Source organism: Podarcis muralis, chromosome 17 (genome assembly GCF_964188315.1).
Source record: "Podarcis muralis chromosome 17, rPodMur119.hap1.1, whole genome shotgun sequence".
In the NCBI taxonomy this organism is placed as follows: domain Eukaryota; kingdom Metazoa; phylum Chordata; class Lepidosauria; order Squamata; family Lacertidae; genus Podarcis; species Podarcis muralis.
This window is the reverse complement of record NC_135671.1, coordinates 36599729-36620444: the sequence shown is the minus strand read 5'-3', so window position 1 is coordinate 36620444 and position 20716 is coordinate 36599729. Positions and strand designations below refer to the sequence as shown.

The following is a 20716-nucleotide window of genomic DNA, read 5'->3' as shown; positions in this document are numbered from 1 at the left end:
TACACAGATACTTTTCTTCATATCGGTGTAATCCCCAACACAGATGATTTATTAATTATTTTGGGCCCCATCTAAGCCATGCCTTCATAGTTTTAATAAATAGGAATTATGGTCCACTAGTTCCCCCCTCCAACTTGGTTAGAAAAATATTCATGTAATATTTCTTATAATAACATGAAAATGATTTTTAATAAACATGAAACTGGTAGGCCCAGGCCCCCAAAATTGTTACATCCATCTCCAAATCCTCATACGCCTCCAAATCTTAGAATAAGAATAGAGCACATGACTTTTGTTTGAGCTCTCATCCAATTTTCTTTATTGGCACAAAACTACAGTAGCATCCACCTTCTTCAAGCATCTCTTGTCTCCAGCACCTTCTCCCTCATTGCACCTCAGTGATGAACCCTCCAAGACCCCCAAACACCCTAGACTTTCTCCTCCTGCATTCACACATTTTTAAGATAAATATCTCTTCAGGTCAGTTTTATTCTCCCTATTTGTACACAAACAGGAACCTGAGTTGAAGTGACTTGACCAAGGTCACACACAGCACATTTACAGATAGCATGGGAACTAGAAGTCTTCATTTCCAGCCCTGACAACTCTGTCCATGGCAAGGGATCAAGTTCAGCCTAATTTCTACCACTAACAGAACTGAGTGGTAAAGCGTTTCTTGGACTGCAGTACTTTACATTGCAGATGACTTTGTTTGGTTTGCATATTTGAAGTCTTCCTTATAACAACAAAATCTGGCTTTGTGCAGAAAATTAGCATGTCAGGGTCAAAGAATGGTAGAGTTGGAAGGACCCCTGAGGGTGACCAAAACCCCTACAATGCAGGAATCTCAACTAAAGCATCTATGAGAGATGGCCACCCACCCTCTAGTGGAAAACCTCCAGTGAAGGAGAGTTCACTGCCTTCCAAGGGAATCCATTCCACTGTCAAACAGCTTGTACCATCAGAAAGTTCTTCCTGATGTTTAGTTGGAGTCTCCTTTCTTTTAACTTGAAGACAATGGCCTGGCTCTACCCTCTGGAGCAGAGGAAAACAAATTTGCTCCATCTTCCATGGGACAGTATTTGAAAATGGCTATCACATCTCCTCTCAGTGTCCTCTTTTCCAGGCTAAACATACCAACTCCTTCAACGGTTCCTCATAAGGCTTGGTTTCCAGACGCTTGATCATCTTGCTTGCCCTCCTCTGCACATGTTCCAGCTTGTCAACATCCTTCATAAACTGTGGTGCCCAGAACTGGATACAGAGGTACTCCAGGTGTGGGTCTGCCCAAGGCAGACTAGAATGGTACTATTACTTCCCTTGATCTAGACACTATACTTCTGTTGATGCAGCCTAGAATAGCACGAGCTTTTTCTGATGCTGCATCAAAGGGTTCTGTCTAGTCTTCTCCCTCCCTAGACATTTTACAGTACTTCTTTAGATACAGGGAGGCCTTTTTTTTATCGAGGAACCTTCAGACACCACCCACTGTGCAGCATGAAGTTATACAGCTGGGATAAAGCTTTACCACTTGATTCTGCTGCAGTATTACCAGGCATGCTAGAATTCTCATACAGACACAACACTCGAGGGCCTCCACTGGAGGGGCTATATTCTTTGCTCTCTTGTACATGACCATATTGAGTTGCTCAGTGCGGCACCAGCTGAAGGAAAGCAGTTCCTAGTATGGCCATCAAATCTCAAGCCAGTGATGGGTTCTAATCAGCTCCTTCCATTTCTCTCAAGCAGCACCCTTAAGATCAGAGCGGAGGGAAATGGCATCCTTCCCATTTTGTTTAAGTGGCTTGCAGGAACTGCCTTTTTGATGGGAAAATCTGGATCTCTCCCACTCCTTTCTGCAAGAAGGTAGAGGAGGTGAAGGATTGCTCTTATGTTCAAGTCTCTAACTGCAGGAGGGGTAAAAGTGGAGTCTATGCCTGGAATTTCTCCACCACCCTCTCCCCTTCATGAGGGGTTAAAAAAAAAAAGTTGAGGCTTTGAAATGAAGAAACACTATTTTGCTGGGCCTGTGTTAGTGAACAAGTTGGCATGTCGAGAAAGTCTACAGAGTGTGCAGAGCCAATAGTGATGCAGCTGTTGCAATTGTAAATAATTTGTTTATTTAGCCTTATGCCCGGCTCATAAGTCATGTCATCTTTCCTTTGCCACAGCAAAACTGTTGAAAGAAGGCAGTGGACTCAGTGGGGAATCCGCTTTGGTCAAGTCCACAAATATTAGTTATGGTTAACTGTTGGCAAAACAAAAAAAATTCCTTCCAGTAGCACCTTAAAGACCACCTAGTTCTTAGTTCTTGGTATGAGCTTTCGTGTGCATGCACACTTCTTCAGATACACCACCCACTTCAGATGTGTATCTGAAGAAGTGTGCATGCACACGAAAGCTCATACCAAGAACTAACTTAGTTGGTCTTTAAGGTGCTACTGGAAGGATTTTTGTTTTGTTTTGACTATGGCAGACCAACACGGCTACCTATCTGTGTTGGCAAAACGTGGGCCCAAAAGGGGGGCTTTCCTGCCTGGTCACTTGGGAGAAGGTTCTGGCTTGCCACAGGTGAGTAGGGGTTTTCAAGCCAAAAAACAGGGGAAGTGTACTTTTGTACATGTCTTTGAGCCATTCGCAAAAGTGGTTCACCCCTTAATGAACTCTTGAGTTGATCCACTGGCCCGGCAAACTTTGGCAATCTGCTTGTGTGAATTGGCTTCTCGAGTCTGGAAAGGAACAAACGGCATTTCCCCAAGTGTAAATAAGTGACTACAACAAAATTATGTATCTCTGTTTGTGGGAGAGAGGTAAAGAGAGGGTAGAGTTGGGGACCCATCGGTCTACAGTAGCAGATTTGGTCTCAAATTTCAGCAGCACCCTGTGTGATGCCAAAATTCAGCAAACCCCCTGCCTCTTGTGCTCCTCTCCCAGATTATAGTTGCAGCATCTCCAGTGGCACCCGCAAGGCTCCATGCCCAGTGTGACCGAACTGGTTGCTCTCCCTTAAATCCACCTCTGCTGTCTACACTGGCTGTCAGCAGCCTTCTAGGGCTGCAGGCAGGGGTCTCTCCCAGTTCTGGCTGCAGATGCCATGGGGATTGAATTGGACCTTCTGCACCCAAAGCAAATACAGTGGTGCCCCGCAAGACGAATGCCTCGCAAGACAAAAAACTCGCTAGACGAAAGGGTTTTCCGTTTTTTGAGTCGTTCCGCAAGACGAATTTCCCTATGGGCTTGCTTCACAAGACGAAACGTCTTGCGAGTTCTTGCGAGTTTGTTTCCTTTTTCTTAGCCGCTAAACCGTTAATAGCCGCTAAGCTGCTAAGCCGCTAAGCCGCTAATAGCCGTGCTTCGCAAGACGAAAAAACCGCAAGACGAAGAGACTCGTGGAACGGATTAATTTCGTCTTGCGAGGAACCACTGTACTCTACCACTGGCTCTCCATTGGCTTGTGCCCACAGGGGTTAGTCCTACAGATACTCTGTGAACAGGGACTGCTGACAATACATCCTAGACACACACACACACACACCTTGTTTCTCATGGAATACTGTATGTGGAAGATTGCAGTTACTTCTGTAACAAGCACTCCTCCCAGAAGACCTGTTTATTGAGCAAGCATCCAGATTAGACAGCTGTTTAATGAGCATCCATCCTGATTTATCTGCTGGGAGGTTAGATGGCACTTTATTTATCACAAAATGTAGTGTCTTTTGGGGAAGTGGGTTTGCTGTGCAGGATCTCCCATTCAGCTCTCATTGTGCAGCCCAAATTTGCCAGTGTATGTTTGAATCCTGTTGGAAGTGGGCAGGGTGGATAATGCATCTTGTGATTCTGCTCCTAGTCACCAAAGTAGCCACAGCAGTGTGCCACATGTGGCCCGCTTCAGACGTTAGTATACTCAAGCAAGTATGACAGTGGCATGGAGTTAGCCAGCTGCAACAAAGACTGCATTGCCCCTAAATGGCACTCAGAATACCTTGGGCAGCTTGCCTTGTGGTAGAACTCCCTTTCCCAACAACATCTCACACCTCCAGATGTTTGGACAACGACTCCCATCAGCCCCTGACTACAGCTCCCACTGGCTGGGGCTGATGGGAGTCATAGTCCAAAACATCTGGAAGGCACCAGATTGGCAATGGTTGGTATGGCACAGTGCTGCCCATCCTACACTGGGAAACTTGGAAGCAAGAGAAGGCAAATGGAGCTTCTTTTGGTGGGGGCATTGAATCTAGCAATGATTCAAGCCTCCATAAGGAGGCCTACGCTTAGAGGAGCTTAGCCATGGGCATGGACACCCCCCCAAACCTAGGGTTGCCACTTGCCCCCTGAAAGATGGTCTGAACCCTGAACAGGTTTGGGGGGGGGGGGTGAGGGAGGAAACGCCAGGTGAAAGTTTTCCCCACATAAATATGTGGTGCAGCTGAAATGTCACCTATTAGATTTCTGCCTGTGAAAACTACAGAGCATTTGTACCTGTGCTAGAACCCAGTGCTAGAACCCAGAAAGTCTGGGGATCTATTCCACTGAGCAATTTAGGCATGTGACTGGGATGGAAGAACAACAGCTCCAAAGAAACACACACACACTCACTCACTCACTCACCCCGCTCTTGACTTGGGTTACCCTAAATGGAAGACGGCTGTTTGCCCTTTGCATATGTCAAACCCTGGGAATATTGCTATCTGTTTCAAGAGGTTGGAGTATTCTTGTTTGGTATTGAGGAAGTTAAACATTGGGACATTGTCCTCTGTGCTATACCTAGCAGGGAAAATGGAGCAGCATTTATGTTCAAGAGAAATGAAATAGTTATGCTCTGCTCCAAATCTGACCATGTTGTCTCTCTCAAGCACCCCAGTCTGAGCAGGGAGGACAGGAACTGTAAACTACAGATTGATCATCCAATAATTATCTCATCACACACTGTGGGGGGTCAAGAGTGACCCCTGCGGTGTTTTGGGACACATTCAATGTGGTTCCAGATGTAAAAGAGTGGCGAGCAGCCAGAACAAATGCATCCTCGTGTCTTTGCTTAAAAGGAAAGTAGTTGGAGTAGAGATTTCATTCACAGTTACGTAACTGGAAGCCAGCCTGATTCTATGCAAATTTGCTTGGAAATAAGTTCCACTTTGTTCAGTGTATCTTGATCCCAGCTAAGTGTGCATAGTAGTAATTTAACCTCTGTTAGGGTATAAGGACCCCCCCCCCCAACTTTTTTGCAGTAGAGAAATAGACACTGGAATGTTTGATTCAGCTCAAGGAACCTTGTTCTGATTCTTCTCACTTCCTCTCTACACTTCTGTGCCTTTGCGGCAGCCCTTAAATCCACTTATGAGACATTTCCACCTCTTCTTGTGTCATTCATTCATCGCTCCCGCTAGCAGACACTATGATTCTGTTCAAAAGTGCATTTGAGTTAATTGATCTGCATTAAAGTGTCCTGAAATAACTAACTGTTATTTCTTTAACCATCCAACAGGGGGAGATGTTGATTTACAGGTACGTAATAATAGTTGGAAACAAAAACTCTGGTTAGAAAATGAATGTGGGATCTGGGGCAAGAGACAGCCCAAGTACGCTCCATGTTTCACATGGTCCTATCGAAGGATGCTAACTTCAACACATCCACTTGGATCCCCCTACTTTGCCAGAGCTGGAGACTGACTGGAGGAATTTCGTCCCCCAGGCATCCTCACGCTCCATTCTTCCTCGTTCATTTGCTGCTGCTTCCCCTGACAAGGCCTATGTCATAAGCCACCAGACCTTATTCCTCTCTGAACTTAAGCCACGGGTGACTCCTGGCTACCCAAGGCCATGCTGACTCCCCACCAGTAGCCAGGAGAGAGAAAGCCAAGACGCTGAGCAAAATAAAGAGTGGCCAGCAGATTGAAACAAAAATGGCTGATCCTGTTGAGAGAGCAACCTTTGCTGGACGCCGAGAGTCAGCCAGCTTGATGCATGCGACGGGACTTGTGGCTTGCTCGATACCTAGAACGGTATCCGCCATCCCACCCAAGTTCCTTTTCTTTCTGCCAGGTTCGGTTCCTTCTCCGGTGAGCACACGGAACGGTGCGAGGTTTCCAGGATCAAGAGCCAAGTCTCTCTTTCTCTCGCTTGATCGTAACCTAAAAAATGTCCGGAGGAGGAGGAGGACCACAGACCACAGCCCTGCTCTGCAGGTCTGCTTCAGTTCTTCACAGCGTATCTTCCGTCAGGGTAGGCGGGTGGGGTAGGAATGGGGGACACGGCTGCACATGCCATGTGGTGCTCTGTAGCCGTGGGCTTTGGATCCCACTCTTCGGAGGTATAATACGCATGCACAGTCTCGATGCTACGCAGTGGGGTGCAGGGCTGTGTGGGGTGTCGGGAGAATGATACATGAGATTCCCATGAGGTGTCGTGTTTTGGTGCAATAGACTTTTTTCTTTTTTCTTTAAAGTGCAGTTTCCAAGTTACAGAACAGGTATCGGGAGGAGGGCAGAGAGATAAAAAGGCAGAGAGATAGACAGGGAGACAGGGGCTTCTAAGGCTCCGTCCGTCCCAGAAATGGCTCAGCCAGGAGAGGCAGAAGATTGGGGGGGCAGGAACTGGTTGGAAGCTTAGCCGGTTCTATTTCCATCCCTTTCCCCCAAAGGCTTCCTCATCTTTAACCGGAACAAACTCCAGAATCCCTTGCTCTAACCACTAGGCAATACACCCCCACTCTGATCATGCTTAGGATCAGAATCAAAGAGCCTCGATCCTCAGAGCTCGCCTTTCCATCTGCAGCTGGAAACCCCCCACTCTTGACCTCCCTCACCCAACAATCTTGCAGTCCCACTCTTTAGACCCCTGCCCTCCACAGCCAAAGGTAGGACCCAGGAGCCCCTCTCCCTCTCCCTGCTGCTGCAATGCCCCCAAACCCTCTCTCAGAGTCAAACCAGGGATTTTGACTCAGCCTGATCCCAACCTAAGGAGTAATAGGTTTGGTATAGTGTGAAAAAAGTCTTCCGGATATGTTCCCGCTGTTGGGATATGTTCCCTATTACCACTGAGGCCCACCTGTCGGAACCCAGTTCCCCCCGCATCGCTCCACCCCTTTGCGGTTGCATAGCATCGGGGACCCACCTCCCCTCCTATATGGCTTTGATTGTAGAGGGGGAGCTGGGCGGGCATCAGAACCCCCCCTCGTGCGCCAGCTCCCCCTGTTGGTGGCCAACGATATCGCCTCTGAGGAAGGGACTGCGCGACACACGCCCCCTGCTGCCCTCCTCCAGCTTGCAGTTCGACGGGCGGGGTGGGAGGCTCGTGCAGAGGACCCCGTCCCCAGCTCGTAAGCAGGACCCAGGCAGCCAGCAGCCACTCTGGGCAGAGGAAGGAGTCGGGACAAGCACCCCGCCCCGCCCCAGTCTCCCCTTACAAGGAGGAGATCTTGACCGTCTCGTGCAGTATGTAGGGGGTGGACAGGCTGGAGTTGCGCAGGGGTCCGCCAGGGCCTCCGGGAGACGGGGGCTGGCTCTCATCCGGCGTGTTGGCAGGAGGGGTGGGGATGCAGATGATGGCTGCTGTGAAGTCTGTGGTGTCACAGTTCAGCTTCAAGTTGTCGTGGGTCTTGGCGTTCAGGTTGGAGCGGCTGGAAGAAGGGGAGAAAACGGGAGAAAGAAAGGTTAGGAAGGGGCTTTGGGGGGGGGTCTGTAGTCACCTGCACCTTCCCCAGGTTCCCTTCTGGCACATAGTCTGGAAAAAACAGGAGGTGGTGAACTTAAGAGTGCTTTGGATGATTTGCAGAAGCAGGAGTGAGCAATGTTGCTGGTCTGCATCGCCCCATCAGTCCTGACCTTTGACCTTACCAGCCAAGGCTGGTAGGAAATGCAGTCCTACAGCATCTGGAGGGAACATGCAATTTCCTGGGAGGTCTGAAGCCCAGCACTGCTTTTATTTTAAGAGGAATCGTCCCATCCGTTCCTATGACCATTTCCACCGGGGCAGTTTCATCCATTTCCACTAAATACATTTAGCGGTCCATTGAGCATATATTTGCTGATCTGCGTATACATATTTTGCACGTGTACTACAAAAGTCAAGCTGTTCTTGGGCCAGCGTGTTTCATAACCCATCACTGTTCTTGGAAACAATGCCTTGGAGAACAGGGTTTAGAGTAGTGGCCAGCAACTGCAGTCCCCAGCCAAGTTCAGCCCTAGAGTGTGGTTATAACCATTACTACTACTACTACTACTACTACTACTACTACTATTATGACGATGACTAATACTAATTAAATGTATATACCACTCTTTATCTGAAGATCACAGGGCAGTTTACAGTAAAATATTTAAATAAACATAAGCAAACTAAACAATCAAAGTTGCAAAGAACAGAGCCAGAGGGGAATGAAATGCAAAGAAATAAAAATATTTTAAAAATCCTTCCAGTAGCACCTTAGAGACCAACTAAGTTTGTTATTGGTATGAGCTTTCGTGTGCATGCACTCCGCTTCAGATACACGAAAGCTCATACTAATAACAAACTTAGTTGGTCTCTAAGGTGCTACTGGAAGGAAATTTTTTTTAATTTTGTTTTGACTACAGCAGACCAACACGGCTACCTACCTGTAAAGAAATAACAGATAGCAACAGTTTGGTTACAGCTGGAAATTATGGAAGGGATTACAACAGCAGCGAAGGGTGATAAAAAGCAATCAGTTTGGCAATGCTGAGTTAGCAGATAGCTGTGCTGGAAAAAAAGAAAGCCTTTGTCTCTATTCAGACCCAAATGAGCATGTGCAGAGTGCTGGTCCATCATCAGTGATCACCCCGATATAGCCAGATGCCACACATCTGAGGTTAGGGGAAACAGTTTCAAAGATCAAAGAATGCAGCTCGCAGGTGGGTTTGAGCCCAAGCAGGGAGGGTGGGGGACGCTACTTGCTCCTTCACATGACCAGTGTCTGGCTGGAGTATAGGAGGCAGCAACCAAAGTTGATTCTGTCCACTTGGCCACTCATGAAGCCAGGCACTGACCACTGTTTGTGCGGCACTGCAGCTCTTCCGCCAGCAGGTGACAGCAGATTCCACACTTTGGGAAAAGGCCCTCTAAAATATGCCACAGATAAAGCAATACAGTTCGGCTCAGCAGTACAGTACTAGAGACTTGTAGCTGAAAAGCTGCTTAATCCCCCCTTTTCAACACTGGAACAGACTCCCTTGGAAGGTAGTGGGTGCTCCTTCCTTGCAGGTTTTTCAGCAGAGGCTGGTTGGTCACCTATCATGGATGCTTTAGTTAAGATTCCTGCATTGCAGTGGGTTGGACTAGATGATCGCCAGGGTCCCTTTCCAACTCTAGAGCCCCATTGCTTCCTGGGTCTCAGACTCATTACCTTTGCCTGCCTGCATCTCTTGCACAGCTACTAGATACTAAGTGTTTCCCCCCACTCTCATCCTCTCCCTCTTTTCCTTGACTCTCTATCTCCTCTAACCATCTTTCTTCCAGTTTGCCAGTCCCCCTTCACCCAGCCACCCTGTCCTCTGTGCAGCTTTGCTCTGGTTCCTACCCCTCTCTCCTTGGCCTCCTCTTTCAGCCGATGCACAGAGTCCTTCCACAGATTCCACACGAGGTGTTTGTCCGTCAGCCACTGAGTGCTCACTTGCTTTCCAGCAGCAGCAGCTCAGCTGGTTACTCAGAGGGAGCAGAGGAGGTTTTTAACAGTCAAAGGTCGTCCAGTGCAAATCACAAAGCTCCTCAGACTTAATCTATCCCAGTTCTGCAGCTTGCTCTGTCACCCATAGGTTCTTGCAACCAGGAAACATTTTCAGAGATCCAAGCCACTCCTGCCTTTGCTGCAGCCAGTCCTTATCCTTTCCCGACGGGGCGCTGATAAGCAGTCAGTCATTCTCCCTCTTCATGACATCTCTCTTAGATATTTGAAGCCACTTTCATGAGTTTCCCTTTAATCTTCTTTTCCCTGAGCTATTCATGTCCAGCTCCTTTGGCAGTTCCTCATTCATCATTCATTCGAAACCCTACGCCGTCTCACTTTTCCTCTGAATCATTCTTGAAAGTGTGGGCACAAATTTAAACTTGCACGATAGCGGTGCCAGTGGCCCCTGCCCCGTATCACCACAATCCTGCTTTTGTCAGTCCAAAATCCAAAAAAATAAAAAGCCTTTCCTTCTCTCCACTCCAATGCAATAGCATCACATTGCTGACTCATTTAGATCGCAATCTGCTATAACCTTAGATCTGTGGTCCTTGAAACAGGAGGTGGGACTCCCCAAGGAGGTGAAAGCAGTGTTGTGATGAGGTCCTGCAAACCTTATCAGCAGACCGTATGTATGGAGTGGCACTCAGGCAGTGAACGTGGGGTGCATCCAGACTGCTGCTGTTTTCGAGTGGGATTCAATCACATAATCAGCAAATTCAGGTTGCACCATTCTACTTGATAGGGACTCTTACACGACAAGCCTGCTTTCCCTGGAGATCAGATGCTTTGTGATAAGGAAGAAGAAAGGAAAGAATGCACTGGAAAGTGTAGGGCATGGGTAGGCAACCTAAGGCCCATGGGCAGGATCCGGCCCAATCGCCTTCTCAATCTGGCCCACGGACGGTCCGGGAATCAGTGTGTTTTTACATGAGTAGAATGTGTCCTTTTATTTGAAATGCATCTCTGTGTTATTTGTGGGGCATAGGAATTCGTTCATTATTTTTGTTCAAAATATAGTCCGGCCCCCCACAAGGTCTGAGGGACTGTCTGCTGAAAAAGTTTGCTGACCCCTGGTGTAGGATAATACAGTGGTACCTCTGGTTAAGAACGTAATTCGTTCCAGAGGTCTGTTCTTAACCTGAAACTGTTCTTAACCTGAGGTACCACTTTAGCTAATGGGGCCTCCTGCTGCCGCCACGCTGCCACCGTGCGATTTCTGTTCTCATCCTGAAGCAAAGTTCTTAACCCAAGGTACTACTTTCAGGTCTGTAACCTGAAGCGTTTGTAACCCGAGGTACCACTGTACTTGCTTTGATATACTCAAATAAACGGGTCATCTGGAAGCGCCCTATACATGATGCTAGCAGTGTGATCCTATACATCTACTCAGAAATACCGTATTTTTTGCTCTATAAGACTCACTTTTTCCCTCCTAAAAAGTAAGGGGAAATGTGTGTGTGTCTTATGGAGTAAGTGCAGATTGCGCAGCTATCCCAGAAGCCAGAACAGCAAGAGGGATTAAGAGGGATTGCTGCTTTCACTGCACAGCGATCCCTCTTGCTGTTCTGGCTTCTGAGATTCAGAATATTTTTTTTCTTGTTTTCCTCCTCCAAAAACTAGATGCGTCTTGTGGTCTGGTGCGTCTAATAGAGCGAAAAATACGGTAAGTTCCCTTGTTCAATGGTTTCAGTCCTGGATACCCAGTGGGGCTTACTTCCCAGTAAACATGCCCAGAATTGGGCTGTGCAGCTGCAAGCACCCAAACTATATATAAGGGTTCATAGAATCATAGAACTGTAAGGTTAAAAAGGTAAAGGTACCCCTGCCCGTACGGGCCAGTCTTGACAGACTCTGGGGTTGTGCGCTCATCTCACTCAAGAGGCCAGGGGCCAGCGCTGTCCGCAGACACTTCCGGGTCACATGGCCAGCGTGACAAGCTGCATCTGGCGAGCCAGCACAGCACATGGAACACCGTTTACCCTCCCGCTAGTAAGCGGTCCCTATTTATCTACTTGCACCTGGGGGTGCTTTCGAACTGCTAGGTTGGCAGGCGCTGGGACCGAACGACGGGAGCGCACCCCGCCGCGGGGATTCGAACCGCCGACCATGCGATCGGCAAGTCCTAGGCGCTGAGGTTTTACCCACAGCACCACCCGCATCCCCGTATAACTGTAAGGTTATAAGGAACCTAAAGGGTCATCCATTCGAACTCCCTGAAATGCAGGAATAACAGCTCAAGACTCCCTGTCAGGTGGCCATTCAACCTCTGTGGGGAAACTTCCAGGGAAGGAGAGTCTGCCACTTTTGGGAGCCTGTTCCATTGTTGAGCAGCTGTTGCTGTCAAAAAGTTCTTCCTGGTATTTGGTCAATCTCCTTTCTTGTAACTTGAATCCATTGGTCCGGATCCTAGCCTCCAGAGCAAACAAACAAACAAACAAACAAACAAACAAACAAACAAACAAACAAACACAAGCATGTTCCCTCTTCCTTGTGACAGTCCTGCAGATATTTGAAGATGCCTATCTCCTCTCAGGGACACGGGTGGCACTGTGGTCTAAACCACTGAGCCTAGGGCTTGCCGATCAGAAGATCGGCAGTTCAAATCCCAGCGACAGGGTGAGCTCCTGTTGCTCGGTCCCTGCTCTTGCCAACCTAGCAGTTCGAAAGCATGTCAAAGTGCAAGTAGATAAATAGGTACCGCTCCGGCGGGAAGGTAAACGGCGTTTCTGTGCGCTGCTCTGGTTCGCCAGAAGCGGCTTAGTCATGCTGGCCACATGGCCCGGAAAAACTGTCTGCGGACAAACGTCAGCTCCCTCGGCCTATAGAGTGAGATGAGCACCACAACCCCAGAGTCGTCCGCAACTGGACCTAACAATCAGGGGTACCTTTACCTTTACCTCCTCTCAGTCTCCACTTTTCCTAGCTAAACATACCCAACTCCCTCAACTGTTCCTCATAAGGCTTGGTTTCTAAAACCCTTTATCATCTTGGTCACCCTCCTCTTTACATGTTTCTGTTCCTGGACTTCCTTCATCCCTAATCACTGATGGGAGTCCAATACCATCTGGAGGGCTGCAGGCTCCCCCATCCCTGCTGAAGGGGAAGGGGGGAAAACCTCCTAGTTTACTAGGGAATCTGTCGGGATAGTCCTTCCAGGACTTCTCCATTTAGTGGAGAAAACCTACAAGTAGAGAATATGGTTCTCCAACAATGGTAGGAAAAGATTGCACGAGGAAGTCATATTTACCAACATTTCAGAGATGAAAGATGAGACACTTCTTATGTAACATAACATCCCTTTGCTCGCACACCTGAGTCTTGCAGCACTACTATTACGTATTGCTGATGACTTTTCCTGGGCCACTGTATGATATTTTCATTTACTCTGAAATCACCAGTCCTGCTGCTGCAGAGCTGCTGCAGGTTTTGTTAGTAAATTGGCCATAAAATTTCCGTCAAAAGAAGAAGAAAGCCTAGGAATACTCTCACTGCACAGTTGAGCTGGTTATAATTTCAGTGCGGTCGCCCTGTAAGTGCCACGAGTTCAGTTCTGCAGTTAAACAAATGCTGCAAGATCTTATTAGCTAGATAAGCAATTACGGAACTGCATGCATATATTGTTTTCCAGCAATTTGTGGAAGGAGTGTGACAAAAGAAACTTCCCCTCCAGAAACACAGCAGATATTTCATAAGAGGCTACGTCAGATGAAATGGCCCAGGATATGTTTCTACCCCATTTTTAACCTTAAAAAGAAGCCTTGCTGCTGCACAGGGCAATGGCAAAGGTCTAGAACAAAGGAACATTCCATGTTGTCTTCAACTGAGCCACCCCATTGGTCCATCTAGTTCAGTATTGTCTACACTGACTGCAGCTCTCTGGGGTTGAGGCAGGAGTCATTTCCAGCCCTGCCTGGAAATATCAGGGATTGAACCTTGGACCTTTGGAATGCAAAATGCATGTTCTTATCCTGAGCTATGGCCCTTTGCCTCTGCAGCCTCGGCCTCATGCGCATTCGCAGCCGCATTCCCAGGAACAATTTGCCTAAGGAAATGCAGTCAGTAGGCTGTGGAGAGCCTGACCACTGCTAGGGCTGGCAATCAGCCTTTTTTTTTTTTACTTATAAAACAGGGGGAAACAAACCTTTGAGCATCTTGTCTAAGAAAAGCCAACTGCCCTCCCCCCAATGTAAAAGAAACTTGAACCTCCCTTACCATTGCTTTCTTGGGGGCACAAAATCTTGCAAAAATGGGAAGGATGGTGGAAAGAGAATTTCAGCCTAGTATTAGTTAGGACTTGCTGCTGGGTCCCATCACACAGATGATGGGGTTTTAAAGAAGAAATTAAGAGGGGCCCCAAATGCTGAGGCAACGAAGGCTCGGGAATCTGTTGGAAACCACAAAGGCAGGGCTTTTAGGGGACAGGGAATGCCAGAACAGACCCAGCGCTCTCGCTCTCTGTGGAGGGGAATTATGAGGCAGGGTTCCCACAAAAGGAAATCATAGTTATAAGGTTGAGATCTTTGCCCTGAAAGCCACAAAAGCCAGTCAGTGAGTCGTGGGCATGAGGACCACCTGAAGTCACAGGACAGGTCACAAACACACAGAGACATTTGAATTTTTGTATTGCCACTTAGTCTGCTATGTCTTTTCAGCTGCTGCCTCATCTTCTTGTTATTATTATGGGTTCACTGTATATTTCAGTGTTTTATGTTGTTTTTTCTGCCCTGGCGCCTACTGAATTCCGCCTGGGGCTGGCTACTGGGTGCTGTGGGTGGCAGGAGGATGGCAGGACAGTTGCCTTGCTTCCTTCGCAGTTAATGGACCAACAGACATTATATCGACAGCTCCCTGGTCTCTGCCAGCCCCACCAGCAGCCTGGACCTAGACGCAGCCAGAGGATATACTGTGGGAACTGGTGGCTTCAAACTATGCAGGCTCATCACGACGGCACCCTCTGTTGGTGCCAGTGAGAGCTCATGGCATGCTGCGTGGGGAAACAGGAATTGCAACTTCATCTCTTCCTCTTCCAGATTCCCTGGGTATGCTGACCTATCAGGCAGGGTGACCCACTAAAAATTAGCCAGCATTTGACAGATGGACCAGAGTCAGAGTTTTGCCCCCTCTGAACCAGTGGTCTCTCCTTTTCCGCCCCCATCATCCATGAGGTCCAGCGCCGAGGGCCTTCTGGCGGTTCCCTCACTGCGAGAAGTGAGGTTACAGGGAACCAGGCAGAGGGTCTTCTCGGTAGTGGCGCCTGCCCTGTGGAACACCCCCCCCCCCCGCAGATGTCAAGGCAATAAACAACTATTTTACTTTTAAAAGACAACTAAAGGCGGCCCTGTTTAGGGAAGTTTTTAATGTCTGACGCTGTATTGTTTTTAATATTTGGTTGGAAGCCACCCAGAGTGGCTGGTGAAACCTAGCCAGATGGGCAGGGTATGAATGAATGAATGAATTATTATTATTATTATTATTATTATTATTATTATTATTATTATTATTATTATTATTTTCTGTTTTCATGCATTAACATTCTCCTGTTCCCAGTCCTCAAGCCCAGGAGGACTCTTCACGTGAACTGATGCAGCTCCCTCCTCTGAGGTCAGTGGCCTGTTTGATGTAGGAAGTGAGGAATTGGTTCCTGACCAGCAAAACTTAAAAGTTTGTGTACTACCATGACATTTGATGGGGGAGGGGAAACCCTTCTGGACCCATATGCAAAAAGAAAAAGAAGTGTCTTAAATTTATCCAACTGGCAATGTTCCTCGATCCAGCAATATTTCTAAGATACCTTAACTTGCCTTTGCTAAAGACCAGATTGTAGTAGATACACAGCCTCCTTTTATGGGACTCCTTAATCTCCTATAAAATATCCCCCTGCAGTTAAGCTACAGGGCCAAAGCTCATTCTCGCACATCGGAAAGGAACTGCTCAAATGCAACATAGAGCTTATTCACACTTATTATTGTCCTGCTGCTTCCTCCACACACCCTAGGAAAACTGCTCTTTAGTGCTCAATTGGAACAAATGGCAATTTGGGTTTTCTCCAGAGAGACATTTGCTCCAATTTAGTGCTAAACAGTGGGTTTGCCCTGGGAAATGAGAGGTGCAAGGGGGAAACCGCCCGAACCCATGATATCTAGGCACAGCACAAGCAGAAGTGTTGACAACCTCAGAGCTGATCTCTCGTTCCCATGGCGAGGTGTGACGGCGTGCAAACATTACCCTTACCTCTGGGGGGCAGCACTTTTCTGGCTGTTTAGCGTATCGAGCTCCTGAGCGCTGGTGCGGCTCACTGACATGGTGGAGTTGGTTAGGCGGGTGGTGCGGCGCTTGGTCCGGCGGGGGCAGCACGAGGTGCTTAGGCCCCCTTTGCCACCTTGCTGGGAGGAGAGGGAGGTGCTGCGGCTGGTGCGGTAGCCCAGGGGTTCCGTCAGGCAAAACTCGCTGTAGGTGTGCTCATCCGTAAACTCGTGACTCTGTGGGGGGGGGGAAGGGAGAGAGAAACAATGTCAGGGGGTTGGTGTGCGGGCATTCACTCTTACAGCTGGGCCCCACATCATGTATGTTCCTGCTTGCGTCACGAAATAGATAAGGGTGCCATCGCGACTGTGCCTATTCTGTGGGTCTGCTACGTGGTATTACGCAAACAAGGAACTTTAAGTCAGAGGCAGAATTCATTGTTCCAAGAGCATCAGCCGATTTTCTCAGCCTTATGGCCTCAGAGATGCACTTGAAGCCATGTAGGGAAATTCACTGTCTGAAGGGTGTTCGGTGAACAAGGATTGAGACGTGATCCTTGTTCCGAGGAGAAAAGATGATGCAGAACAGCCATTCGTATAACTTATTTGGATTGCAGAATCTGGTTTTTGAATCTGTACAGAATTCGTGTGTAGAATGTTGGAGTTGTAAAGAATACTCAACAGGATGATCATTTTTTAAACAACAACAACAACCCCCAGAAAATCTTGACAGAGATGGAGAACTTGTGGCCCTCCAGACATGATTGAACCACAACTCCTAGAATCATAGAATCATAGAATCATAGAATCATAGAACTGTAGAGTTGGAAGGGACCCTGAGGATCATCTAGTCCAACCCCCTGCAATGCAGGAATATGCAGCTGGTCCATACAGGGATCGAACCTGCAACCTTGGTGTTATCAGCACCATGGTCTAACCAACTGAGCTATCCGGGCTTCCTGTCATCCATAACCCAGAATGTGGCAGCTAGACTGGTGACAGGGAGCAGCCGCCGAGACCATATAACAACGGTCTTGAAAGACCTACATTGGCTCCCAGTACGTTTCCGAGCACAATTCAAAGTGTTGGTGCTGACCTTGAAAGCCCTAAACGGCCTCGGTCCACTATACCTGAAGGAGCGTCTCCATCCCCATCATCCAGCCCGGACACTGAGGTCCAGCGCCGAGGGCCTTCTGGAGGTTCCCTCACTGCGAGAAGCAAAGCTACAGGGAACCAGGCAGAGGGCCTTCTCGGTGGTGGCACCCACCCTGTGGAACGCCCTCCCACCAGATGTCAAAGAGAAAAATAACTACCAAACTTTTAGAAGACATCTGAAGGCAGCCCTGTTTAGGGAAGCTTTTAATGTTTGATAGGTTATTGTATTTTAGTGTTTTGTTGGAAGCCGCCCAGAGTGGCTGGGGAAACCCAGCCAGATGGGCGGGGTATAAATAATAAATTATTATTATTATTACTAAGGCATGCTGGACTGTGGGGGAGGTGGAGGTTGAGTGGGGTTGGAGTCCAACAACATTTGGAGGGTCACTGGTTCCTTTGCGTCAGATCTAGGCAATCCTGGATCGAAATCAGATTCTATTTGCCATCCAAAAATCTCCTCACAGTGACTAAGTCTAGCTTCTCCCACTTGTGTTGTCTGAACCCCTTTCCTTCATCTGCACCCTCTCCTGCTACTCACGGTAGTTTTCTCCAAGCAGTGCAACAAATGATGGTGTTGCATTTCAAAGGCTGATCGGTTACGCACAGCCAAGACGTGAGCATCAGGGTCTCTGTCCTGTAGAGGAAAAGAGAGGAGCGCCAATTAATTGAAGCAGACCGTCTGAAGGCGCAGGAGGCCACCGCCACCTTGCCGAAGTGAAGCAGGTCTGGCTCAACGCCTGGATGGGTGTTTGCCCAGGAACATAAAGGCAGGAATATATATATATGCAAATAAATAGGATAAATACATACACACACATTTGATTTCCACAATTGGCAGCACTGGGTGCTATCCAGCAAAGTAATACACTGAGTAAAACATAGCGCATAGTTAGACTATGGCATTTGCTCCCGCAAGAGGCAGGGAGGTTCCAACAGCCTTGCTGACTTTAAAAGAATTAGACAAATTCATGAAGGAGAGGGCTATCCGTGGCTACCAGCCATGTTGACTACATTCCGTCTCCAGTGTCAGAGGAAGGATGCTTCTGAATACGAAATCCTGGGTATCGTAAATGGGGAGAGCGCTGGCGCACTCAGGTCCTGCTGGTGTGCTTTCCACTGGCATGTGATTCCCCACTGTGATGGTAGACCAGGTGGGCCTTGGGCATGATCCAGGAGCGCTCTGCTTAGAGCAGACCTATTGAAATCAGAGTAACGTCTATACATTTCAACAGATCTGTTCTGAGGGAAGCTATGGCTTGAATACCAACATACAGGTGGTGGTGGAGGAGTTTGGATTTGATATCCCGCTTTATCACTACCCTAAGGAGTCTCAAGTGGGATGTGGGTGGCGCTGTGGGTTAAACCACAGAGCCTAGGACTTGCCGATCAGAAGGTCGGCAGTTTGAATCCCCACAGCGGGGTGAGCTCCCGTTGTTCGGGCCCAGCTCCTGCCAACCTAGCAGTTCGAAAGCACGTCAAAGTGCAAGTAGATAAATAGGTACCGCTCCAGCAGGAAGGTAAATGGCATTTCCATGCGCTGCTCTGGTTCGCCAGAAGTGGCTTAGTCATGCTGGCCACGTGACCCGGCTCCCTTGGCCAATAAAGCGAGATGAGCACCGCAACCCCAGAGTCGTCCACGACTGGACCTAATGGTCAGTGATCCCTTTACCTTTTTAAGGAGTCTCAAAGCGCCTAACAATCTCCTTTCCCTTCCTCGCCCACAACAAACACTCTGTGAGGTGAGTGGGGCTGAGAGACTTCAGAGAAGTGTGACTAGCCCAAGGTCACCCAGCAGCTGCACGTGGAGGAGCGGGGAAGCAAACCCGGTTCACCAGATTACGAGTCTACTGCTCTTAACCACTCCACCACACTGGCTCTCATAGGTGACAAGTGCCAATGCATTGGGGCACACTTTGGGTATAGGCGCATGTGCATACATGCCCACATTAGAACCAATCAGCACATTCAGAAAAATCACTTGGGACACAAGTACTTTGGGCTATAGCTGGGTGATGCAAGTTTGACTGTTTTTGCATTTAAAAGAATTTCCCCTGCACAGAGAAAACTAAGGCATTGTGGCTAGGACTCAGCTAGTACTTGTAGGCAGAGCCTGTGGCCAACCAATTCTAGCTCTGCCCCCACCCATCTCCCTGCTGAGCTCTCTAAGGGCAACTAAGACTGAGGAGGAGGCCAACGCAGCCTTGATGTAAGCAAGAAAGCAGGTGGGGGTTGGCGGAGGGCAGGCTTCCGGTTGGTAGGCCAATGCCTAATGGAGCCACCTGATGGAGCCACCTCTATTTGTACGTCCCGCTTTTCCTTTCCAAGAAAAGCCCTGAGCAGCTGAGAAAACCAGTGTAGAGCGTGCAACTGCGTGTTCCATACCTCGAGGCCCCCATTCTGCTTGTACTGAAGGAAAGCGTTGGTGGTGCCGCTCTTGGCGAGACGGATCCGGGCCAGGCGAACCTTCTGCAAGGGGGAGAGATGGAGGACTGTGTATGGAATGAGAGGCAGGTGCGGCCCTCCCCTCCCTCCCTCCCACCCTCCTCCCATCACCCTTCCGCCTTCTCTCTTCCGCCTGGCCGCACAGCTACCTGTTGAGCTCGCCGCTTATCTGCCCGCTGGTTCTGGTGGTAGATGCGGCTGAAGTTGGAGACGATGACAGGTACAGGGAGGGCGATGACCAGCACCCCACTCAGAGAGCAGATGGAACCGAAGATCTTCCCTGCAATGGTGCTCGGGACCATATCACCGTAGCTGGAAGGGAGACGCTAGTTAGTGAAGTTCTTGGGGTCTTGCCTGACCTTGCCCCGTCGCACATGCGCATGGCTAACCCCCTTACCTCCTGCAGCGCATGGAGCTGCACACCTTCCTAGGACGATACTGCGTGTGGGTTGTGGAGGGATTGGCTGGCAACTCAGAGGGGAAAGGAAGGAGGTTAGAGTTAGCTTTTTCCTGTTTGCTGGCTGTTGATTATCTTGGGACATATTCTTGATGCTGCTTTTAGCAAGTTATACAATGATTAGGCTGTGATAATGGAGAGTGGCAACGTTTGTGTGTGTGTGTAATCCTGGTAGGGATGCCAAGTTTCTCACCCCCCCAACACACAAACACTGAGCTGCCTCTTATATGTTTAGCAGCAGTTTGACACAAAGAAATCCAGGAAAGTAGAGCTGATTTGCAAACAGAATTGCATCACTCCCTCAGAGTTCGCACATCACTGAATTTTGCAATGCAGTTCTTCAACCACATAATGTGAATGCTGTATATTAGGGAGAAGAGCACATAAAATATACATGTACCGGTGCAAATAACATTAAAAATGCATTACATCCGGAGAAATTTCTCACCAAAATATGTCTATGAGACAAAAATGCATACAAAATTGTGAATATTGGAGACAAGGCACAAAAATGCTGGTGGGTTTTCATGAGGATTCTTCTGCTTCTTTTATTTTACATAAAACAAATTTCTCAAAGATGAAGAAATTTGTAGAACTGAGCTTAAAGCCTGGGAAACAGAAACTGAAACTGAAACTGACAGATTTGTCCCTCCATCGTGGCACCCCTCCCACATGGTCCTTATTTTACGTCTTGCATAAAGGTTGCATAAGCATGGAATTTTACTGAGCATAGCACCG

General features: G+C 48.3%; 1 protein-coding gene across 1 annotated transcript in view; it reads right to left on the bottom strand.

The window, feature by feature from the left end:
- Positions 1–3523: 3523 nt before the first annotated feature.
- KCND1 (potassium voltage-gated channel subfamily D member 1) overlaps positions 3524–20716 on the bottom strand; it is a 70323-nt gene continuing 53130 nt past the window's right edge. The window contains exons 3-7 of the mRNA XM_028711424.2: positions 19671–19833; positions 19462–19545; positions 17618–17713; positions 15914–16161; positions 3524–7615 (exon numbers count right to left, since the gene is read on the bottom strand). Of these exons, the coding sequence (XP_028567257.1) occupies positions 7399–7615; positions 15914–16161; positions 17618–17713; positions 19462–19545; positions 19671–19833 (808 nt within the window). The 3' untranslated portion in view covers positions 3524–7398. The remainder of the gene's footprint in view (positions 7616–15913; positions 16162–17617; positions 17714–19461; positions 19546–19670; positions 19834–20716) is intronic.